The sequence below is a fragment of the Megalobrama amblycephala genome, linkage group LG2 (genome assembly GCF_018812025.1).
Source record: "Megalobrama amblycephala isolate DHTTF-2021 linkage group LG2, ASM1881202v1, whole genome shotgun sequence".
NCBI lineage: Eukaryota > Metazoa > Chordata > Actinopteri > Cypriniformes > Xenocyprididae > Megalobrama > Megalobrama amblycephala.
The window spans coordinates 46,709,975-46,734,349 of record NC_063045.1 but is presented as its reverse complement, the minus strand read 5'-3'; the positions used below and the strand labels follow the sequence as shown (position 1 = coordinate 46,734,349).

The window sequence follows — 24,375 nt, the reverse complement described above, 5'->3', positions numbered from 1 at the left end:
TGTGAACAGCTGTATCATCTAAATTTTACAGTCAGATGTAACAATTTCCTTTCTTTCAAAACAAATTAGAGAGCTATAATTTTGTAAACACTGTAGTTTTTACTCGTGCTTGACTAGTCAGAGTAAATGGACAATTTAAATTAAAGAGAGTATGATGAACAAAAGTACAGTCTGCTCAGTACTGAGTGGACTGTGTTTTTGTTCATCATACTCTCTTTAATCATTCTCTTGTGTACTTGTGTGTCAGTCTTTCAACTGATAGACACCGAAAATTACTCTTTTCCACAGTTTTATAATGGAAAATAAAAATTCTGGAAACAATTTTGGAAATTATTAATTTTAATTATTAATTATTTTATTAATTATTAATTTATTAATTACACGTTATGCAGAACTTTAAAGTGAATGTGAATTGCTGTTTACCACCCATTTTACTTCCATAATGTGATGTATTTCTAAGTAAAATAGGATATTCAACAGCACACACAAAAGGGCAGGACTTGAGTTTATCCAATGAGAATTGATTTGATCATAAAAATCACAGTGAAGTCAGACCAAGTTTGCTAAGACAAAGCTATTTGGCTATTGGTTAACACAAGTCAATAAGCCTGCATGGCCTAAGTTATGTCAGTGGTCTGTACTTTTATTCCTCAGCCTTATTTTCATTCGGGGTGAAATTAAATATGGGTTATACACAGACTAAGGTCTATAGTGAGGTCTATAAGGTCTATAAAGAGACCGAGTTATGCCTCTTTCCTTGAGTGACTCGATACATTTGCAGCAAGTGTGTTAACACCCTTCTGGGCTCTGTGTGTGTGTAAAATTCCCAGTTGCTGTCAGAGCATTCTCTTGTTTCAATGTGTGCACATGATCTCAGTCCTCAGGGATATATAAAGATTTGTTCTCAGAGGGATCAACACTGTCCTCACCATGGAAGAAATCTATCCTTCTGCCAGAGTCTACCAGTCACACACACACACAGACTAACTCTTTAACATACTCTGAAATACACATCTGCCATGGGATCAGAGAGAGAAAGTTTGAGAAAGACACAGAGGATGTGTTTCAAAACCAGATGAGATGCTTGTCGGCAGCACTTTTGGGCATCATAGGCATGTTCAGATTGACTAGACTCAAATCTGATACATTCAGACATGATATCTCACAAACATTTAGTGTTCAACATAAACAGAAAGAAAATGAATTAACAACAGCAGGAGATTGCCAGTTTGGAGCAGAGGCAGTGAAAAGCGATGTGTGACGGAGTGAATGAGGTGTGTGTGAGATTGATCTGACAGTAATGTGTTTGTGAGGGTGGGATGGGTAGTAGCTGCGTGTGTGTTTTCAGGGCCCCGGGGAGCTGTGTGTCTGTCACAAGTGCTTAGAAACACATCTCTGTGTTAATCACAGTAATTACAGCAGATTGACCAGCTTTAAACAGCGGCAGCAGCAGTTATCACCTTAGCCATCTGTGGGAGACAAACCCTCACACATCCACTGAGCTGAACAATCACACAATTCACACACAACCATAAAAGCAACAAACACAGCACAAGGTGTTGAGTGGAGATGAATTGTGGCACTAAATTGGTGGCCAACATAAACACCCAGACATCTGCTGTCGTGTTTGCTCAGTCTCCTCAAAAATGTCCCATGTATGTACAGAATGGCATGTCGGGTTTAGTTTGTTTGTCTCTTGTGATTCTGTATGTACTTAATTTCCTCTTTTAGATTGTTACTGACATGAAGTATTCATGATCTCACATGATAACCACGAGACTCATCTACTTACAAACATGCTCGGATTGGTCCATTACACAGGCCTGTACCTGTCAGTCACTATACAACCGTTCTCTGACAGTCAGTGACCAATTTAAAAAGGTAGAAAAAAGCACCATTGACAGCCCTGTTTAACCCTCTGGAGTCTGAGGCTGATTTGGGGCCTGGAGAAGTTTTGACATGCCCTGACATTTGTGCTTTTTTCAGTTGTTCATAAACATATTAATGACACAAGTGTCATTACACTGTATTCAGCACAAACTAGGCTACCATAATATGTGAGGAACATGTGTGTACATGTTTGTGTTTTGAAGGAATAACGTTTATGCGTGGTTACTGAAAAAACAAAAAACTTAAGTCACTGATATAAGGCCAATAAAAGTATATTAAATCTGTGTTCACAAGACTTTTGGGTATTGAAGGTTGTAGACTAGAGTTTTTGCTTCAAAATTATGTAAAAATTATGCTGACTACTCTTTCATTTATAACAATATACTGATTTAGTTTTTGTAAGACACTTTTTGCCAAGAAACACGGTATGCGAGGAGGCGTGAATCTCCATGAATAATGGCTCATTCTCACCTGTGAAGACAAAAGAATTGAATAGTAATGACCTGAAAAGACTTGCATATTAATGAGGCATTTCAGTCAGGTAGGCTGTGAAAAAAACTTCTGTGATGTCTCAAGCTCATCATGGTATATGAAACATACAGAAAAATTTTATTACAATATAAAATAATGGTTTTATATTATACTTTAAATATAATGTATTTCTGTGATGCAAAAAGTCTGAATATAGGCTTTTAGTTTAAAAGCATGCACATTTGGAGAAATACAGGATTCTCATATGTTTATGTCAATTTTCTATACAGAGGAGTTATTTTTTTATTTAATATTCATTGTTATCTCTATGAGCGCTGGTGTTTGCAATTCATACTGCAGCCGGAGGGCGCTCTGTGCATTTTAGTCCACAAATTCACCTAAGAAGAAGACGATATTCCATGAATGGTGTTTACCAATTCATACTACAGCCGGAGGGCGCTAAAGAAACAAAAACTCACTTAAAACTTATCAATAGAAGAAAACAAACAGGAATTTACTGAATGTCTTCCAGAGATCGCTAACCATGGCTTTTTCATCCAGATAAACAATTTTCAAGGCAATAAATACACGATTGAGATGATGAATGCATGTGTTGTCTCTGAATTTGCCTGTGAATAGCGCTGGCTCCGTGGGCGTGGCCGCATTAGTGGGTAATGAGCTGAATCACGGACTTCTGACATGGCTCTCTTTTCATACAGATTACATAAACACAGAATGTTTGTTTTCGATTTGACTTGCACGATTTAAAACCTGACATTTCAACGTTTTGTTAGACATAAGTATGAATTTTTTGTGATTAGTATTCACTAAGTTACACTTCATTTTCTGAGAACTATTAGATTGGACTTCGTTCAGAGGGAGATGAGAGATCACGCATCATGTTAGTTTTCTTTATTTTACAAAAAGCACAACATTTTGTTTTTACTCTGAGTGTATACAAATAAAAGGAGATATTCTATAGTTCCAATTGATGTATTACTTATGTCTCTATGACAAAAAATGACAGAGTATTTTAAGTCTGTTTTGCTGCAATGTGAAAAAAAACCTGCAAAACGCGCCGGCGCGTTTTTAGACCTCAGAGTGTTAACACTGTTTGCAGCATGTTTGCAGCATGAGCTCACTTTGATACTGAATCCGTAATGAAGACTCCTGGGTCAGCAGTCTGCCTGAGTGTATGTTATTTCAGCCCAAAGGTTAAGAGGTGGATTGGCCTGTCTGTCATTACAGTGATTGATTGTGGCTGTGCGCTTGGCTCGATTAGGGACCGTAGTGATCTCCTTCCACCTAAGTGTAAATTAATATCACTTTCGCAATATTTGGCTGATGTAGTTGCTGATATTGATAGTACAATGTTAACCACAAGTAACTCCATAAAAAATGAGACAAGGGCCAAAATCTAAACTAGATTAAAATCCAAAATCTAATCTAGACCCTTCATGCAGAATCTCTCCAGATCCTTCAGATTCCCAGCTCCATGTTGGTGCTTCTTCTCTTCAGTTCACCCCACTCATTTTCTTTAGGGTTCAGGTCAGGGGACTGGGAAGACCATGGCAGAAGCTTGGTTTTGTGTTCAGTGACCCAGTTTTGTGTTGGTTTTGATGTAAATGAAATATACTGCTGGATCTTTAATGTTGTGGGCTTATTCTTCTGCTGGAGGTCCTGCACATCTTGTTCAGATACATGGCATCATGGATTCTATCAAATACAAACAGATAAAAAATCTTAACCTGACTGTCCCTGTTAGAAGTCATATAATGGGTTGTGATTGGATCTTCCATCAGGACATCCCAGTCCCCTGACCTGAACCCTAAAGAAAATGAGTGGAGTGAACTGAAGAGAAGAAGCACCAACATGGAGCTGGGAATCTGAAGGATCTGGAGAGATTCTGTATGAAGGAATGGTCTCTGATCTCTTGTCAGGTGTTCTCCAAACTCATCAGGCATTATAGGTGAAGACTCAGAGCTGTTATCTTGGGAAAAGGAGGTTGCAAAAAGTATTGAATAAAAGGGTATGATTAATTGTGAGCAGTGTGTATTAGAGAAAAAACATTTCTCTCATAATGAGATTTTCCCCCCATTTAAAATTATTATTCTCCAATGAAAGGTTGGATTTTTGTAAAATTTTTAAATAAAAGATCAAAAGTATTAACGATGCAGATTTATTTTCACAGCCTTCTTTGGTCATATTTACCAAGGGTATGAATAATTTTGAGCACGACTGTGTATATGTGTATATATATATATATATATATATATATATATATATATATATATATATATATATATATATGTGTGTGTGTGTGTGTGTGTGTGTGTGTGTGTGTGTGTGTGTGTGTGTGTTTTTGTCACCTTTTTCATCCCTGATGAGTTTGCACCCCTGCAGTTGAAATCAGTTCAGTGTTGATTTAGTATGGTTCTATAACTGTGTAAAGTTCATCAATTATGGAATGAGTTCAATTAATCTAAAGCAGCTCTGGATATGCTTCTGATTGCATTATGACACCCTCTTCAGTTAGGAATTTATGCTTTGTTCTGATCTATTTGTAATGTTTACTGTGGTATTAGTCACTGATGATAGATGAGAGCCTTCAAAGACAGTAAGAATAGCCTACTTTTGTTGTCATCATTGGGTCTGAGCTGGTTAAAGTTGCTAATCTATGTTGTGGTTGCAGCTGAAACATGAGGATGTGAGGCCGAATGTTTCAGCTGTGGCTTTGTAGCTGCCCTCTAAGGTACTTACAACATCTTTCTGTAAGAGAGCCCTCTGTCCTCTCTTCTGCTCAGAGTGATCACAAATAGCCATGCCTAAGCCTTTACCACCAGGCTGAAGTCTCAGCTCAGCTGATTTGACAGTAAAACGGCCGTCAGGCGGAGAAGACATGCAGGGCTGTCAGTTACAATGAAGGGAAGAGTTTAACACAGGCCTAGGGGCACTGAAGGAAGGCCCCATAACCCCAGACCTCATCTCTAGCTTGACAGGAGTATGTGGGGCTATTTCGGGGTGGAAGGGATGTAGAAGTGGCAGGATGCCTGAAGCCCAATGTAACAGCATGACTGGCATTTGCCAGAAGGATCGGATATCGGCGCATACCACCCAGAGAGGCCCTGTAAGTATGCTGGTATAAGTATACTTACAAATGACTGCACACAAACTTATTTAGAGAGGCATTCAAAACACACTTCAGTTTCTCTAAATAAGAGTAATTGGTGGTGGGTTTTTTTTTTTTTTGTTTGTTTTTTTAAGGGATGTGCAGAACTTCATTGTAACAATTGGTTTGTCTGGATAAAAGCACTTCATTAATATTGGTAAACAGTGTATTTTCTATGATTATGAATGTGTCGGTGAAAAACAGCAAGGAGATTGCTTTAACATTTTAATAATTTATTGATGAAATAGTGTTTTCTGTTTTTTCGGCTGCAGTGATGAAGTTGACGATGCTGACTCGTCATCTTCGCAGTAGTGGACACGCCTATACGCACATTTCATACGGATTACATAACCTGAGAATATTTGTTTTCCATTTGAATTGGTTCATTTAACAGTAGACATTTCGCTTTCTATAGATATATTTTTTTACGTCTGTGAGGCAAGTTTAAATGGAGTTTTTTGCGCATACTGTTTGCTTTCATTATTTTACAAAAGCATGTTTTGTTGTTATTGTGAGTGCACACAAATAAAGGTAGACTCTTCACAGATTCAAAAGATATAGATATATTTTTTATGTCTGTGAGGCTAGTTTACGTGGAGTTTCGATTCTTTCTTTTTTTTGCGCACCCTGTTTTCTTTCATTACTTTACAAAAGCACAACTTTTTGTTGTTTTTGTGAGTGCACACAAATAAAAGTAGACTTTTCACATATTCAAAAGATGTATTACTCTTATCTGTATGACCAAAAATGACGGAGTATTTTAAGTGCAAGTGATTGCACTGGCGCCTCCACTTTAGCTGTCATGCAGTAAGTGCACTACTATTCAGCTTTCACACTCCGCACAAACACTTGAATAGCCCACATTTTTCTAGGTTAACGTTAAAACGAGGGGCCATGTAAAGTTTCTTCTACTAACATGTTTCAGATGATCAGCCAATTTTTGAGGTCAATGAATGATAGGCGAGCGTTTGGATGTCCTGCCCGATGTACTATTATTACCACAAAGACCAGCTGTTAATGACCTGTCCATCACAGACTGCGTGACTTCCTGTGGATTTTTTTTTTACATTTTGGTCGACTAAGCCTCTTCTCGTCGACTAACGGTTAGTCGACTATTAGGGGGCAGCCCTAGTATTTTCTAATTATACCTAATACAGGCAAACCACTTATTAATCTGCTTTAAATTTGAGATGTTTTGGACTTTTGTACACAAGGTCACTAGTAAGGCTTTTAATTTGAACTGAGAATGGGCAAATTTCTTAGAGATAAACTGACAGGCAATGATAACAGCTTTATCTTTGAGTACTTTCACACTAAGTATTTAGTGCAGATCTGGGTTTGAACCCAGGTCTTCTGTCTTCTGAAGTCAGAACTAAGGGATTGGATTCAATCCATAAGAAAATTAAACCATGGTTTATAGTTGCTGTGAACACAATCTGAAATGTAACTGCTGCTGAGTACACAAAAGGAGAGAAAAGGAGAGAAATTTAAACTGTGGTTTGGACATCCTTTGTACCTCGTTTCTGGATATAATAAAATGTGTTAGGAAAAAATCATATTTGGATTTGTGTACATTTACATTCATTCATCTAGCAGATGCTTTTATCCAAAGCAATTGAGGAATACAACAAGCGATTAATTTTAAAGAGGCAATAAACACAACAAGTGCTAGTAATACAATTTTTTGCGGTTAAGTGCTGAGCGTGTATCATTCCATCAGCAAGGAACAGTGAATGAAAACGTTAAATAGGAATAATATGGTTCATATAATATGTGAACGTTGTAACCTCACACCAGACAGACATGTTTAACTCCTCTCTAGGATTTGGCTCAATACATGTTTTATGTAGTGATTTCTCCCATTTTAAAAATAATACTATCAAGTATTGTTCGATTTTGATCTGCAGTCTAATAAAAATTAAACAGAAAAAAATAAAATGGTAGCAGCTTATGTAGCCTGCACCTGTTTCTGAATATTTACTGATTTAAACACTTGACCCATTATTAACACTTACTATTCTATTATACTATTTTATTATATTTCTATTCTATCTATTTATTTATTTATTTTTTTTTCTATTTAAAAAAAAAACCTTGCTACATGTGTTAGACTAACAACAAACCTTTAACATCTCAATAATTAAATTAAACCAACTGAATTGCAGGCTGTCATTAGATAAAGTGTAGCCAAACTGAACATGCTGTGTGTTTACGGTGTATTTTGCCAGTGTTGTCTCTGGAGGGGGCGTGGCTGGGGCGGCACTCTTGTAGACGATATAATCGGATATCGCAATATTTTTAAGCCGATTATCAATAAGATATCTCCCCGCCCTACATGGTATGTAAATTATATTTTTTATAGTAAAAATGTGGATAATATTTGTTCTATTCTGTTTATCCCCTTTTGAACACATTGTTTATGAGATATTTGGGCTCTGTCTGTGGTTTAGTTAGCAGCTGAATATGCTGTTTTCTTTCAGAGTGGACTCGAGATAATGAGCTGTGTTTTGCTGTCCACTGAGACCTCACCCAAGCTCACTGCTCCAGAAGCCTTGTAGACCTTAATCCTGCTCAAACATACACACACATACATAAACATTGTGTGATCAGATGAGAACTTTGCAAAGTCTGCCTCCCGGTCTGTTCTACCATCTTAATAAACATCCTCCTCCACGGCTGCCATTTGGAATAAAAATCACCTCTCTTCACTCTTTTTTGTTGAGGCGAGAGAAAGCTGCATTTATTTGTTTCCAGGGATCAAGGAGACTTGACAAATTAACTCCCCAGGGAGGAGAAACACACTTCTCCTCCGCTCCCTGCCCGGCCCTGGAGTCTTCATTACGGGAAGAATAAGCAGTGTTTTCACTCTCTGTCTTGTTTTTTTAGGCATGTTAGTACATTGAGAGAGTCGCTCCAGGGAGGAGCAGCAGAGCTCTCTGTGGTTCAGCCTTTTAGAAGAGCTTTGGATATTTTCCATCAAAAGTCTCTACAGGAAGGCCACAGTACAGTAAGAGAGCGAGAGAGATGGGCACCCACGCTTTTGTGTGTCTAGTATAGACAGCATGTCTGTCCTTACATGTCATATCAGTTGTTGACAGCCTACTGTAACTATATAATCTGAAGGAAACTCTTTTATAAAAGCCCTCATTCTGACACAAACAAGTGCAAAAGGCTTTTCTTTGAGTGTTGTTAGCCCTCTCCGCCTTAAATCCAGTTATTCAGGCAGGATAAAGGGTGACTTATTGCACCCACTGGATGGCTTGTTTCTGAGCTGGGAGGCTGAATTGCCCTTGTTTATTAAAGTGTGCTTAGGGTGCCAGAGCCAGAGGGTATTGTGAGCTTTCACAGGTCAAATGAGGTAGCCTATTGCCACGAACAGACTGTAAAGTTTAAGGAGTGACAACCACATTAATTGCAGGAGTAGGGTTGGGTATCGCTGAATAACATGAAAATCAGCAATCTTAAGAACAACTAACTAATAAACTAGACTAATATAAATTTAAAATATTATTAAAGGCAAGTGGTACAATAAGAACAAATAAGCAAATTAGCATTAGCACAAATAAATACAACTGAACAAAGTTCAGAAATTGAAATCAAATGTAAAATAACACTCCATAGTTTTCTTTTTATAAATAAAATATAGATTACAGGGCTTGAATTTCAGATTTTACTCATTCCCGAATGTTTCATGCTTATAAGGCAAGAAATTCATACAAACGTTTATTCAATTAGTTTGTTGGCTGAATAAGCAAATCAATCCACAGATTATCAGATCAAATCAGTAATTTGAAAATTTTCTGTGAGACTTATTTTCACAAACAGCGAGAGTGATTCAGCACTACTGCATCTTCTCTCTTAATCTTTCAAAATGCGTACATGGCTTCACATCACCACATCATCTGTACGAGCGAGCTGCATGCTGCTATACAAGACTTTCACATTTCTAGACAGAATTGTCACTTGCCCAATCAGGCCAGTGTTGCATCGTTACTAAAGTTTATCTTATGCTCGACTTGTCAATAAGCATTCAACATTTTAAAGCATTCAGTAGTACTCACTCTCTGAGAGACACTTCTCTGTGCACTCATACCCAGAATGTACACACATAAGGCCACATCTTAAACAAAAACGCTAGAGTGAGCATACATTTAGGTGAGATAAATGTAATTAAAAAATTAAAAATTCCCCACAATAAGTGTCACCTAAGGGGAGAATTCTTCCAATACCATGTGTTTATGAGGATATTTTGACATAATTGTGTGTTTATTTGTCTGTTCCAGTGCAAGAAGTTGCAAAAGAGAAATCAATTCAGTATTCATGCACTATATATGAGAGGCGAGCCCTGGATGTGCTCAGCACAGGAAACAGCATGAGTGTGCCGACTTGAGTTCTCATTTGTGTCCTCTTGCACTTGAGTGGTTTAACTGTTAATTGACATTGTGGTAACCATATCAATGTTCTGGTGTCTTACATGTTTGTTAACCACATTGTGTTCAGCAATTTTAACTTATGCACAGTCGACGGAGGCATTGTGTTTAATTTATGCTTAATGGCTGCTTCACAAAGCGCATTCTTGCAACATTGCCATGTCCACTTTTTATAAGCATTTTTGGGACTGTTTAAATTCGGCTCACACAGTGATCAAGTTTATGGAGTTATTAAAGTGAGCAGGTGTGTGTTGTGATATTTCGGGGCCTATTTTTAGCATAAAGAATTTCCATTTATTTAGTTTTTTTTTTTTTTTATGAACTTGGTCGTCAATTTGCTTGCAAAAATTTGGCAACAAGAATGAGTCAGGCTCGTACTGCTTTCCCTATGATTTCTTGCACCGCACCACACATTCAGACAAGAGATACATCTCTGATGCACATTAAAATATGTATTTTAGCATCAGAGATGTATCTCTCGTCTGTCATCTCTCATATCTCTCGTCATATGTCATTAACAAGTTGTTTAGTTCATTCCATACACACTGCGTAGAATTTTTGTAAATGAGGTTGTCACTACCTGCATTTTTCAGGAGTTAATTCGGTTGTAGAATGCAGTTCTGTACATGTTCTGTACATGAACTTTGTGTGTACAGAAAAGGATTTAGCACTAAATAGTGAATTGAGAATCATATTTAGTTGCAGTGTGTACATGGCCTATATCTCTGATGTCAATGGGGATGTTTTTCGGCCTGTGGAATACACATTGAAATGATCGTTTTTTGTGTGTGTGCATTTGGTTTGTACTTTTGTGTGCATGTATATGCATACATATGAGTGTTTGTGCGTACGTGTGTCTCCAGATTATTGATCTTCATCTAGTAGAGTGCTGCAGGCCCGACTGACCCTTAATGTCTGCATCACACACACACTACCTCTCAGCTGCACACCTGGGACCTTATGCTCTGAGCTGGGCCCCATGAGCCACTGAATTGGGAGGCCCCTAGGCCCTTAAGAGAGGGATCAGCTATCCATGGGGGTTCTGTTCCAGAAGGATCTCCAAAGCCTATGGGATTCAGGCTCAATTAGCATCCCTTGCTGCAGGCGATGGAGAGGCCAGGCTGGGTGTGAAGAGATGGAAAATACAGAGGGGTGTGGTTCCCTCTGAAGCAGACAGAGAGGAGTTAATCAGAGTCATGCATGCACTGTGATCTCCAAGAGCTTTTGTTCCCAGAGGATACATCAACGCTTGGTTGACAGTCATTCTCTCTTATATGTACAATAAAATTCTAATATCGGCTCATTGGAAAAGCAGTTTTGGGTATGCCGGTCAGGTTTACCTTAGTTTATGTCCTTTCCCTAATAAAAGACATTAAGGCATTCACATGACCTTATGTTATTGGCTTATTAAGGCCAATTCACACCGTACTGACAAATGCCGACCAGCATCTGTTAGCATTGTTCAGCACTTGCTTGCACTGACTGAACATGTTGAATCGCTGTCGGATAATGGAATGTCTGAGAAGTGACGCACTGTAATCTGGTGACTGTCGCCATTGGTTGGTGTTTGTCGGTGCAGTGTGAATTAGCCTTTAGACTCTAGTCTCTCATGATGGTTCTAAATTATGTTATAATTTTGCTCTGAGAATTTGATTATGAGTAAAACACATCTTTGATCTGGCAGAGTAGAATTACAAATGAATTTTGCTCTTTAAAAAAAAAACCCTGAATGCAACAAAGACCTGCTTCTGAAAGTGCACAAGGGTTTCTTGCTATTTTATCAGTTTATTTTCAATTTTGTTCAAATCTGTTTTTAGTTAAATCAGATGACAGAACTTGATCTCTATAATAATGTAAGTATGTGTGATTTCTCTTGTCTCTTCAGTTCCAGATTTTAGTGTTGACACGCTCTCCACCAATGCCAGCCAGGAGCTGCGTGGCCTGGGCATTCCCAAGGTGTCAGGCCTAGAGCGCAGTCAAGAAAAGAGCCAGGAGACTTCCCGTGAACTCTCCTCGGCCACCCCCTCACTGGTGCCCACTTCCCATTCCAAACCTCCCCTCCCCACCCCTCTTCACCTCCAGCCACCCCCCTCCAACCGGGGGTTACCCTTGCCCCCAAGTCCAGTCCAAACCCAGCACCCTTGCCAAGAACGCCCACTTAGACCGCTGTCACCCACTAGCGCTCTGCCTCCAACCCAGGGCCACGAGCCCTCTCAGGCACCCCCGCCCCAGCCTCAGGACCCATCTGAGCCTCCGTCACACCCAAGGCCACCTCGAACCCCAAGCATCTACCACCACCCGCCATCACCAGCGCTACCAGCCCAGCAGAACCCCACCCAAACTGTGCAGCACAGACCACCCTCACGGTGCCACCCGCGTCCCATTTCAGCCTACAGTGGCAGCCTTACTCTTAACGGCCTCAGGTGAGTGGGCAGCAAATGAGTGTAATGGAGTTAAATATCAGCAGGAAGTTTCTGTTATTCTCCAGATGTGTTGTACACTGATTGAGCAGCTGTTCTAAGCCCACCGCTCTTAAATACTGTAGCGGAACAGCGTGATTCCTGTATTAGAATGTAAAATGTATCAATCCTCCAGTAAACATGAGGCACAAATCCCTGTCTGTATGTGTTTGTGTGTGAGTGTATGCGAGCCTGACAGCACCGCAGAGAGAACCCCAGCTGAGAGATTAGACGGTTTGATTCGTTCCCCTCCCACGTCGATGCTGCTGCTGCTGCCTTGTAGCTGGCGGCGGCTTGTAGATAACAATTTCTCTGCTTGACTCAGACACCCCAGTATCCAGCAGAGAAGCAGATCTCCTCCCTCATTTCGCCCTTCTCTGCCAACCTTTAGATTTTTTGTGTAGTCCACTCTGTGCAGTATCTTGCCAGGGGACTGCTGATGATAATTATACTTTGTGTTTTTCTGTGTGTTTGAATGTATCAGCTTTTAATATGAAATAATTAGCATTTAAATGATTACTTAGCCTGTAAATTAGCTCTTTGTTAGATTGCGTACAACTCTGATAAATACTTTAGCTTGTGCAGCTAGGAAATCCCTCCAGGAATAACTCATTCTTCAGCACTGTATGCACATTCCAGGTTTCTGAAACTGGATTATTTTGCTAAATTTGTAGCAGACACTTTTCACTCTTAAAGCAGTTTAGTGAACAAAAGAGTTTTGTGATCAGTGAGTTCTCTTTTACACAGGCACGTTTTTACAATTGTTTATTCTCTCTTTCTTAACAGCAGTAGTCGAAGCAGCACTCCAGGGAAGCCCCCGGGCCCCTCTCCAGTCCCTCATCTGCACCATCACCAACCTGCCCCCACTGGGGCAGCAGCGACCTTCCCCCTGCCCCTGCCAGCGAACCCCACGGCTTCGCACACCTTCCCCCCCTCCCTGCCACCCTCCACTCTTCCTCATCACACCAATATGTTTGCGTCGCCTGCTGCTCTGCCTCCACCTCCTCCTCTCACCTCAAACACTCTGCCGGTCCCTGGACACCCAGCTGGGAGTGCCTACTCAGGTATCAATCTCTCATCTAGTGTCCTTTAATGCATAATATAAATAAGATCAGATTGCCAGCTAATGTTGGAAAATTATCGCCAATACCGATATGGTTTGTTCTGCATTTAAATAAACAGTTTTGAAAAGGGGTTCTGGTAAAGTCCCTATTTAAATGTGTGTTTATTTTTTCTTCCATCCCTCTTCCTTCTCCCAGAACAAGACATTCTCCGGCAGGAATTAAATACTCGTTTCCTGGCATCTCAGAGCGCTGATCGCGGGGCATCACTGGGTCCCCCTCCATACCTGCGGACTGAGTTCCACCAGCACCAGCACCAGCATCAGCATCAGCACCAGCACACACACCAACACACACACCAGCACACCTTCACCCCTTTCCCCCACGCCATCATGCCCACGCCTGCACCGCCCATGGTGCGTACCCCAGCCAGAAATGTGAGGATAAGTGGAACACAACTCTAAAAAAATAATCATTGTGGTGATGGATGCGTGATTGTATGATTGAATGGTTAAATGGGGTTTTTTTACACATAAAAACCAAATGCATGTATATAAGATACAAGGTTCCCACGGTCATGGAAATTTCTATAATGAGTCCTTTTAACGAATCATCAAACCAGTTCACAAATGATGAATTCGTTAGCGAATCTGTCAAAATCAAAATTATTGGTAAAAAATGCTTGAGTCATCAGATTTGAGATTTGTCAAAAAAAACTGTGGTAACACTGTAGTTAACTGTAGATTACACACATTTAGACATGTGTAAATGTCTAAATGTGTATGTGTCATACCGACTGCTGAATTATAAACGTGTAGAGTACAGTATGCTGATTCAGTAAACACTGGAAGCCATGGCAGTGGCTCGCTCTCTCAATCGTAACCATATGTTTCTCTCTTGCCACAATGTGGCTTTTCTGTGTTGAAAAACTGCTGTTTTTCTCTGGCATGCTTCTCCACCCTCTGTTCTCTGCCCTGATTTTAGAATTGGCAGTCAGAGCTGCTGGTGATACGTTTTTGTTCCAGCCAAGCCTTGAGAACTTAATACTAGTTTATTCATTCCCAGTTTAATGACATCATTTTGGTCTGATGGAGTTTTGACTGAGGGCTTTTGGTTGGCAGGCAGCAGAGCTGATTAGTGAGTTGAGGCTTCATACAGACACTCCCACACACAGCTCGATGATAACCACAGTGCCCACAGAGGCATAAAAGTGGCTTTTGAACCATGCCAGGCTCAAAAGCCTCTGAGAATGGCGCTCTGTTAGCTAATGAGAGTATAAAACTAGTTTGAGAGCCGCATTGTTTATTCACGAGTGGGAAACATTCTCTCTGGATCCAGATTAGACCACTCAACCCCTTATTAAATGAGCTGTTTATAGGACTATTTTTAGACAGCCGGATGACTTCTACTTGACCAATGCTGAGTAATACACATTAACAAGAGAAGTCCCCTATGACAATTCACTGTAAATTGCAAAACAACATTCTGGATTGGGACAGTAGAAATAATGCAGGGCTATATTCTGATCTGCGCTAACATTCATTAATCAGGGCAGAGACCATTTTACTGCCAACCAAACACACTTTTCTGGAGAGCACATTAAAAAGTTTGATATTTGTTTTGAGCCTCATGACTCCACAAGATATTTGTCAGGAGTAAATTGTTTGTAGGCCTGAAGGACTCCTGTGTGTACTGAGCTCTGTTTCTCCTTTCCTCCACAGTTCGAGAAATACCCCACTAAAGTCGACCCCTTCTACAGACACAGCGTGAGTCCCTGTCATATTTTTGTCATTTGCTGTGGTGGCTTTTTTCTTCTTGTTTAGTGTAGTGGTCATTGTCATTTTTATTTCTGCTCCCATCATTTAATTTCATCATGCTTTACATTATGGGTGTTTTAAGCAATAGAGGCAGCTTAGGGCATTTTTAGGTACCACATGCAGCCATAGGCCTCAAGTGCCTTATTACACTTTTATAAAAAAGGTATTAAGGGCACACATTTTCATTAAAAATATTTTATTAAGCAGATTGGCTGCAAGATGTGTTTTTACTGAAATGTCTTGCTGGATCGTGTTCTAGATAAAATGTGTTTCATTCTACCTGCCTGTCCAACAGGTTAATGCAACTTTAATTTATTTGATCTCTGCCCTTCAATTACGGAGTCGCCATTTAGCAATGATTCATTTGTGACACCCACCCAAGAACATGCACACTGCAGTAATTACATGCATTATGCAGTGCGTTGTGATAATAATAGTCATTGCTATCAGAGCAGGTTTAGAGAGTGACCCGTATTGTAAATTCATCTTGCTGTTAATCTTTGTTGAATGTCACAACAGCTGAGGGTCAGATGAAGGTTGTCTCATTATATGGAGCAGAATAGGTGCTTTGTAGTCATTTATTCATGTATAGAGAGAAAAACCTAGCAGAACATTGTTGTGAATTATTTTAACATGGTGTGTATTTTCATATTGTGACACTTTATATTATGCAGAATGTAATGAAGAAGGCAATTTAAATGTCAGCAGCTGATCTTGTGTAGTTGTTAGTTTGTACAGGGACCTACAGGCTCTGGTCTCACTGTATAACTGTAAACAGCTGACACGATCAAACAAGAACCTCCCGGAGAAACTGTCTTATATCCTTTTTCTTTTCTCAGCTGTTCCACTCTTACCCCCCAGCGGTGTCTGGCATTCCGCCCGTCATCCCGCCGACGGGGCCCTTCGGATCTCTGCAGGGAGCATTCCAGCCCAAGGTATCACAATATCAAACGCTAAATGTCGGAATGTCAAAACTACACCCAAAACTAACCTCCTGTGCTGTTCTGAGTGTACTCCTGCACACATGGAATGGATCTGGCTAAACATAAACAGATCTCAGACAGTCTGTTTCTTCTTTAATGTTATGTATAGGTACAGTATAAATAGAGAATCACTTTCAAATGTTCTTTTTAACATGAACAGTCTGGTGATAGATGATACTGGATGATTTAGGTATCTTGTGATACGTTGAGAATGCTTACTTTTTGTCTTTGTACACTACAGACCTCAAATCCTCTAGACGTGGCAGCCAGGCCTGGAGCTGTCCCACACACACTTCTTCAGAAAGACCCTCGGGTATGCACCCCAAAGACACAGTTTGCAATGAACAAATTGTAGTGACTGTGGTTTTTAAACTAGTGCTGGCAAATTAACCATCGTATTTGTCAGTCACGTTATACTGTTGTCAACATTGGTATGCAGGCAGTGATAGGAAGGGGAATACTCTGAATTCTGGCCTAATTATTTCACGAAATGCTTCATTAGAAAGGGAAATTTTAACATTTTAATTTGGTCAGTGATGAAGTGATGCTCGGATGCTAATTAAAAGTCCTGACTGACAGCTTTGTGTCCCTAATCTCTCTCACTCACACTCTTTTTCCCTCTCCTCTCTAGCTGACAGATCCGTTCCGGCCAGTTCTCAGGGTAAGACTGCTTTATCAGTTATTCAGTTTGTTTCCCCACAGGAGTATGCAGGAAATAGAGTAAAAGCTCATTACAGTTTAATCCCACCTTACACTGAGCACCTGCCTTCAGCTCCACAGTCTCTTTAATTAGCTGTGCGGTGGGACTCAGCGGTCTCATCTCAGAGTCTATAGGAGACACTATATGACTCCCTTATCTGAAAACACTTTGTAATGACATTTTGCTTAATTAATTTGCAGCCATGCTTAAAATATGGGAACGAAGAAAAGAAGCTTGAAACTGAAATTTCACTTTAAAAATGCTCAACAGTATTACATAAAATTGTAGATAATCTTGTCAGATGTACCCAATATTCTGTTATAAAAGTGATTAAAATTAAACTAACATGATTTTAGTCATGTATAAACATGAAAACCTTACCTTGTCTTTCTGTCTCCAAAGAAACCAGGAAAGTGGTGTGCTATGCATGTCCATATAGCCTGGCAAATTTACCACCACCAACAGAAAGTAAAGGTGAGATTTGCATACACCCTCCAATCAAGATCAGCTCTACATATGGAAAGAAATATTCTTTGTGACTCTTTTCTACATAACTACAACTACATAACACAGTACAGTCTTCATTTTTGAGGCACTTGGAGAGGGGTATCACATTTGTTCTCTCTTGTATCTGGCCTTCTCCAGCAGCAGATGCAGGTTGACCCACACAAGCTGGACTTTGGCCTCAAACCGGAGTTCCTAAGTCGACCCCCAGGCCCCACCCTTTTTGGAGCCATCCACCACCCTCATGACTTGGCACGACCTGCATCGCTTTTCTCAGCAGCAGGTGAGTGGATTATCCAAATCTTAGCGGAGTTGAGAGAGATCACTATCACTACTCAGATTAAGTGCAGTGCCTCCCATATCTTTCAATGAGTCACCATTGATATTAGTGTTTATTACTTTGCCATTGCATTTTTTTAGTACTCATTACATGCAGTATCCACCTATACTATAAGTGAGTGAAGTGACAAAACGAGAATGCTTTCGTTATATTTAATGCAATTATGCTATAAGAGAGCAGCTTTGTTGATGGGAACATTTTAATGTTATTATGTTGCTTGCATTGTGTTGTGTACTGTATTTTCACTCCTGTCAGGATGCACAAAGTTTTTGCCTGTTAGGATGTAGATAGACCATTAGGCTTGCTTTAAGATTGGAACAAATCTTTGTTTCAGGGTCCACGCATCCCTCAGCTGCACCTTTCGGACACCATCCACATCATCCTAGCAACTTTCTTACCCCAGCACCCCACTTAGGTAAGCTAACAAGACACATGCACATTCACTTTCCTCCACTAGGTGTCACTGTGCAGTCAATTAATGACTGAAATGTGTATAATCTAAAGCAGGGGTGTCCAGTCCTGCTCCTGAAGGGCCAAAATCCTGCAGAGTTTAGCTACAACATGCCTCAACACTTGCCTGGAAGTTTATAGTAATACTGAAGACCTTGATTAGCTGGTTCAGGTGTGTTTAATTAGGACTGGAGCTAAACTCTACAGGATTGGACACCCCTGGCCTATGGGTGACTGAACACTTCTTTGAAAGGTGGATAGTGCTAAAACTTGTTGATATGTCTCTTCATTTTTGAACTTAGGATTCAGTTAGTTAAAAGCTGGTTCATTGAAAAAAAAGTCAACATTCTATAATGAAACAAGCTGTAATTTATTGGTGATTCATCGACTGATTCTTTGTTCCTGTTTTGATTGGCAGAGCCCTTCAGCAGACCAGCTTCATTTGGAGGTCTGGCCTCATTAAGCACTGCAGCTTTTGGTGGGCTGGGAAACCCAGCACTCAGTGAGTGTCAATTAGTCAAACTGTTGTTTAGAATAAACAGAAATGTAGAAATTTCACCTTCAATCAGCCTTTTAGCATTCGGATATATCTCATTAACACAACTGATTGTAGGTTAAAAGGTCATTACAACTGTAACTAATTATCTGACATCAAAGATGACTCTGCATGAAATAGAGAAGATCGAGATAAATCAAATTTCCCCATGTTGTTTTTCCATCTCCCAGCACCCAACTCTGTATTTGGCCACAAAGATGCACCCAGCGCACAACAGCACTTCAGCGGACCCCATGAGCCATGGAACAGACTCCACCGCACTCCACCGTCCTTCCCCACCCCACCTCCCTGGCTCAAACCCGGAGACTCGGAACGCAGCGCATCAGTCAGCTCACATGAGAGAGAACGAGAAAGGGACAGAGAAAGAGAAAGAGAAAGAGAACGTGACCTGGACAAGAGAGATTCATCCGTCAACAAGGACGATAAAGAACGGTGTGCAGAGCTGTGTAAATTATATTAACACAATCACATGATATTAATGGTCAAGGCTAGGAAGAGTTTTTTTTTAAGTATGCATTACAATCAGCTGGTCATTATTTCAGAATAAACAGAGAGGGTGATCAGTATCACCCTGAAGAGAGGTTTATTTTACATTCATGAACAGCTGACTGTTGATTATCCAGTTAATAATGGTCTATTTCACCTCTAGAGAACCTGCCGAGAAGAGGCACCAGAATCACCAATCCCCGATTCCTGTTAACCCCCTCACTCTGTTGGGTCACACTCGGTCGTCTGAGCCCTCCCGGAACCACATCTCTTCTAGCGAGCCTCGGGACAAGGACAAGCCCAAAGATCGCGAGAGAGAACGAGAGCACTCGGACTGGAAAGACTCCAACACAGATGAGCACAAGGGCAAGGAGAATCACCACAATGACAAGGACACTTCCGTCATCCACGATGGCCGAGTATCTGAAGACAAGCCGGCCAATCGGGTCACAGCATCACCCTATATGCGGCCAGGCGGCGTAGATCGGGTGAACGGCGGGTTGACTCGAGATGTTCTGGAGAAGAAAGCTGAGATCACGTATGAGAAGAAAAACAGTGAGGTGAAGGTGAAAGAAGAAAGGAAAGAGGAGCAGGACGGCCCCACGGAAAGATCCCCAGAGCAAAGATCCACACCACAAGCACCTCCTCCTCCCGCTGCTCTTCACCCTCCATCATCAATGCCAGTACCCATGGGCATGGCCAGCATGCATCCCATAAACAGTATCAGTAGTCTGGAGAGGACTCGTATGGTGGCCCCCTTTATGGGTATCAGTCCCATCCCAGGGGCGGAGAGGTTCCCCTATCCCGCCTTTCATTGGGATCCCATGAGGGACCCCTACCGGGGACTCGACATCCACCGGAGGGATCCATTAGCTCGGGATCTGCTACTACGGAATGACCCTCTGCACCGGTTAGCAGCACCGCGGCTGTATGACGCAGAGCGCTCGTACCGGGACCGCGAGCCTCATGACTTTAACCGAGACCACCCTCACGGACTGACCTTGGAACAGCGGCGGGAACAAGAGCGGGCACACCTAGAAGAGAGGGAACGTCTGCACTTGCTCCGAGAGGACTATGAGCAGGGGCGTCTGCACCCCATGCATCACCCCGCTTTAGACGGACATCTCCCTCACCCTGGTCTCATGGCCCCTGGACTTCCCAGCATGCACTACCCCCGTGTTAGCCCCTCCTCTGCTGTGGCTGCTGCTGCCCAGAATGGAATCCTCAACAAAACCCCTCCCACCGCATCACTCAGTGCCCCACCCCCTCTTATCCCAACCCTGGGAGCGCGTTCCACGTCTCCCAGACGGACTACCCCACTTGGCACTGACATTAGAGACAGACCCCCTTCACACACACACAAAGACATCGAGGCGCGGTGAGACCCCTGTTGGACTATGATGGAACTCAAAAGCAAGCACTTGAGGCTGTATTATATCTGTGTATAGATTGTGCATTACTGATCTTTTTGTGTGTGTTGCGTTTTGTTTTTGTACAAAAGATTTTTCATGCTCTTTTATCCTGTTCGCTCATGCATTGGTGTGTATTCTTAAACATATACAGTACACTGATCTTGAGCAAGTGGACAAATATTAGATCTCCAACATGGAAAAGATGATTTGGAATGTACAGGTACCTCAATACATTGACATAAGGAAGAACTTGTAGATATGTGCAAAGTCTGTGTTTTCTCCCCTTGAGGGGAAAAATGTAAGGTACAAATATGCAAATGGGTGTTATGAAAGCTTTACTTTGAAATGCTGTACATAGTGGGCAGTGATCAAAAGGAGAGTGAGCGCACAGGCTCTGGTTTTAGTTTAATGCTGCATATTAATGGTTTTGAAGGATCATATCGTCCAAGAGACCACATCCCTTCTTTCAACTATGCAACTCATGCGTGGGCTCTCTCTGTATCACGTTTTCTATCTCCTAGAGGACTACCAGTCTCTACTGAACCCTCACATTCTCCTGTCAAAGCAACAGTACATGCTTACACATGACTTACAAGACTGATCCTAGATGGGGATTTTCAGCAATGAGTATTACTCACACTGAAGCTATGAAACATATTCCCTAACTCTTGATCCAGAAACATGCTTTTGTTCATCAAGATAAAAAATAAAAATCTGTGTTGACAATCCTTACAAATACACAAATGTTTCAAGAACCTAACAAAACCTAAATTCGCTGAATTACCTCTAAATCAGAAGTGTGGCAATTTGAAAAAGACTGCAAACACGACAACACATCCCATCATGTCACGAGACGTTTGAGTACAGAAAGCAGGACAATTCCCTATTGATCTAAATGTGTATTCAAATATTATGTATCTACACAATGATAAAACGAGTTGTAAGCTATGGAAGTTTGTTTTTAATGAGCAGAGATCTATTTTAGTAGTCCATGGGAGGGATAGTTGTGCGCTTTTAAACTCTGTGAAATTCAGATGTTGTGCAGTGTTTTTTTTTTTTTTCCTTTAATTTTCTCAATTTTTTTCTTAAAATCAAACATTAAAATGTCCACTGAAGCAGTAGTGGGTAGTCAATACGTATTGCAAAGAGATTGTAAGAAATTTTTTGCTGTTTATCATGTACGTAAAAAATGAAGTCCTTTCTAGATCATGTACAAAAAAAAGGGTGAGGCGACAGCATGCTCCTCAGTTAAACTTGTGTTATGTAAATTGTGCCATGTTATTAAAAAATGTGAACTAATCCTTTCCTGAAGTTTCTGTTCCTCAGTACGTTCTATCATAGAATGTGCACATACATGAAAGGGTGAAATTTAAGAACTATTTTATAATCAATACACATAAGCCAAATCTGATAGCAGAATGTAGAACAATCATTATTATTACTGTTGCTTATGTTTAGGATTAATGAGATTTATATATAAAACTAAACAACCAATAATAACTAATAAATATTTTTATATTATTATATATTTACTTTTCTCACCAACTGATTGGCTACTCAAGTACTTTTGCCTAAATATGTTTTTTTAAATGGTGTAAGGACAAGCTACAGGTCTCATATGAAATGTACAGAGATTATTTAAGTGTTCAGAAAGTTGTTAAGGCTGCGAAGTCTAAATATTTGAGGTCATTGGTGAAAATCAACGTAGACCTAATATCATTTTCTGTCCTTGACTCTGTGCTCAATGCCTCTGTGCTCAATGTTAACATCTTTCCTGAAGCTTCGGTTTCTCTATGTGAACAATTCTGCACGTTCTTTACTGAGAAAACTTAATTTCTCTGCTCAGCCTGAGAGCTTAAGCTGTCCTGTTCAGTGGTGTGATTTGAGTCCATTTCATTTCTAACCTGTAAAGGTATTATTGAACATCTGAGACCAACTTCTTATCCTCGAGATATTGTTCCATCTAGATTCCTAAAACAAATCTTTGACACTGTTGGCCCTTATCTTTAATCAATCATAAATAGTCTTAGATAGTCATAGTCTTCCAGTAGAATAGTCCCTGACTGTCTAAAACTAACTACAGTATCTCCACTGCTAAAGAAGCCCAATCTTTATTCTACTAACTAGGCCTACTCATTTTCACTCAAATGTCCTTACAATCCCAGACACACTGATAAATATATAATGATTTATATTTTAGAGCTGTCGGGACGGATTTTGCAGAGACTGCATACATCATTCGCCGGTGCATATCACATTATATCCATAAATAGAAAGGTAAAGATTGAATTAATTAATTTGAAAGCAGTTAAAAGCGACCCAGAGATGGCCTTTTCTTTCTCAGCAGGTAAGATGTTTTATTGAACGATAGATAGCCATGCCACCTGCTCAGATGCCAACTTTTTTTTTATTTCAGTGTGTGCACAGGTGTCTCAAACCACATTCATCTGCGCAGAGAAGCAGAGCCGAAGCACAACCAAGACAATGTTCTCTCGCAAGACGCATGTATTTTTATTGTTTAACCGCTAGAGGTTTACAAGATACACTCACAATGTTTAAATAGTATGGCTTTCAAATAGTTACTACTATTACTATTGATAATACGCTTAAGTTGTGACATAAGAAATACTGTTTCTAGGTACAAGCCTCTACTCTTTTCCATTGAGAATACCATCTCAACAGCCATAGCCTATATGAGCCATATTTAGGCCTATTCATATCACACATTTAAGGTAAACTTTTAAAATACAGTGTACACACTAGCCAGGCTCATGGCGTCCCAGACACCAATATTTTAACAGTCTGGCCATCTCCCCGCTAGAAATTTTACGTTCCCAGAACATTCTCAGAACATCCCCACTGGGGTTAAGGACGTTGCCTAGTTACGTTCAGAGACGGTCACGATTTGGAGTTCTTTTAAGGTTTGGGGGACGTTATTTGGCGGACCTTCACAGAACATTCAAGATGTTCTCTGAACGTTTAGGGAACCATATGTTTTTATGGAAATGTTCTCAGAATGTCCCTGCTGCCCTTGTCAAAAAATTTAGTTGAAAATTAGAGCTAAATTGACTAACTAAAGTGGTTGTTCAAACAAAAACTAATTTTTCTTAAATGTATTTAAAAAAAAAAAAAAAAAAAAAAAACTCTTTACAGGTAATTTCTGGATTAATATTATGAAACATTTTCTTTAAAATGCAAATCTATTGCAGTAAGTCATTAGCTGACAACAGCACATGCATGAGCTAATGTAACTGCTGTATCACTGCACCAGCAACTACACAGTTACTGGAACCTTTAAAGGTGCCCAAGAATGCTTTTTCACAAGATGTAATTTAAGTCTAAGGTGTCTCCTGAATGTGTCTGTGAAGTTTCAGCTCAAAATACCCCATAGATTTTTTTAAATTAATTTTTTTTAACTGCCTACTGCCTATTTTGGGGCATCATTAACAATGCACTGATTTACACTCGGCGCCGCCCCCTTAAATCGTGTGCTCCCTGCCACACGAGCTGTCGACTATATTACAGCGCATTTACAAAGTTCACACAGCTAATATAACCCTCAAATGGATCTTTACAAGATGTTCGTCATGCATGCTGTATGCATGCTTCGAATTATGTGAGTAAAGTATTTATTTGGATGTTAAAGT

The 24,375-nt window shown here is 40.3% G+C and overlaps 1 protein-coding gene across 10 annotated transcripts in view; it reads left to right on the top strand.

Annotated features, from left to right (window-relative positions):
• The window catches only part of auts2a (activator of transcription and developmental regulator AUTS2 a), a 394,051-nt gene extending 372,024 nt beyond the window's left edge, over window positions 1–22,027 (top strand). For 6 of the 10 annotated variants that reach the window (XM_048179601.1, XM_048179615.1, XM_048179585.1 and 3 more), the window contains 13 exons: window positions 11,846–12,383; window positions 13,206–13,483; window positions 13,679–13,917; window positions 15,202–15,246; window positions 16,137–16,232; window positions 16,522–16,593; window positions 16,912–16,941; window positions 17,383–17,454; window positions 17,626–17,767; window positions 18,159–18,239; window positions 18,693–18,776; window positions 19,001–19,262; window positions 19,480–22,027. In XM_048179601.1, coding sequence (XP_048035558.1) covers window positions 11,846–12,383; window positions 13,206–13,483; window positions 13,679–13,917; window positions 15,202–15,246; window positions 16,137–16,232; window positions 16,522–16,593; window positions 16,912–16,941; window positions 17,383–17,454; window positions 17,626–17,767; window positions 18,159–18,239; window positions 18,693–18,776; window positions 19,001–19,262; window positions 19,480–20,698 — 3,158 coding nt within the window. In that variant the 3' untranslated portion in view covers window positions 20,699–22,027. The remainder of the gene's footprint in view (window positions 1–11,845; window positions 12,384–13,205; window positions 13,484–13,678; window positions 13,918–15,201; window positions 15,247–16,136; window positions 16,233–16,521; window positions 16,594–16,911; window positions 16,942–17,382; window positions 17,455–17,625; window positions 17,768–18,158; window positions 18,240–18,692; window positions 18,777–19,000; window positions 19,263–19,479) is intronic. The other 4 variants (XM_048179629.1, XM_048179608.1, XM_048179639.1 and 1 more) reach the window with 4 other exon arrangements.
• The last annotated feature ends 2,348 nt before the right edge of the window (window positions 22,028–24,375 follow it).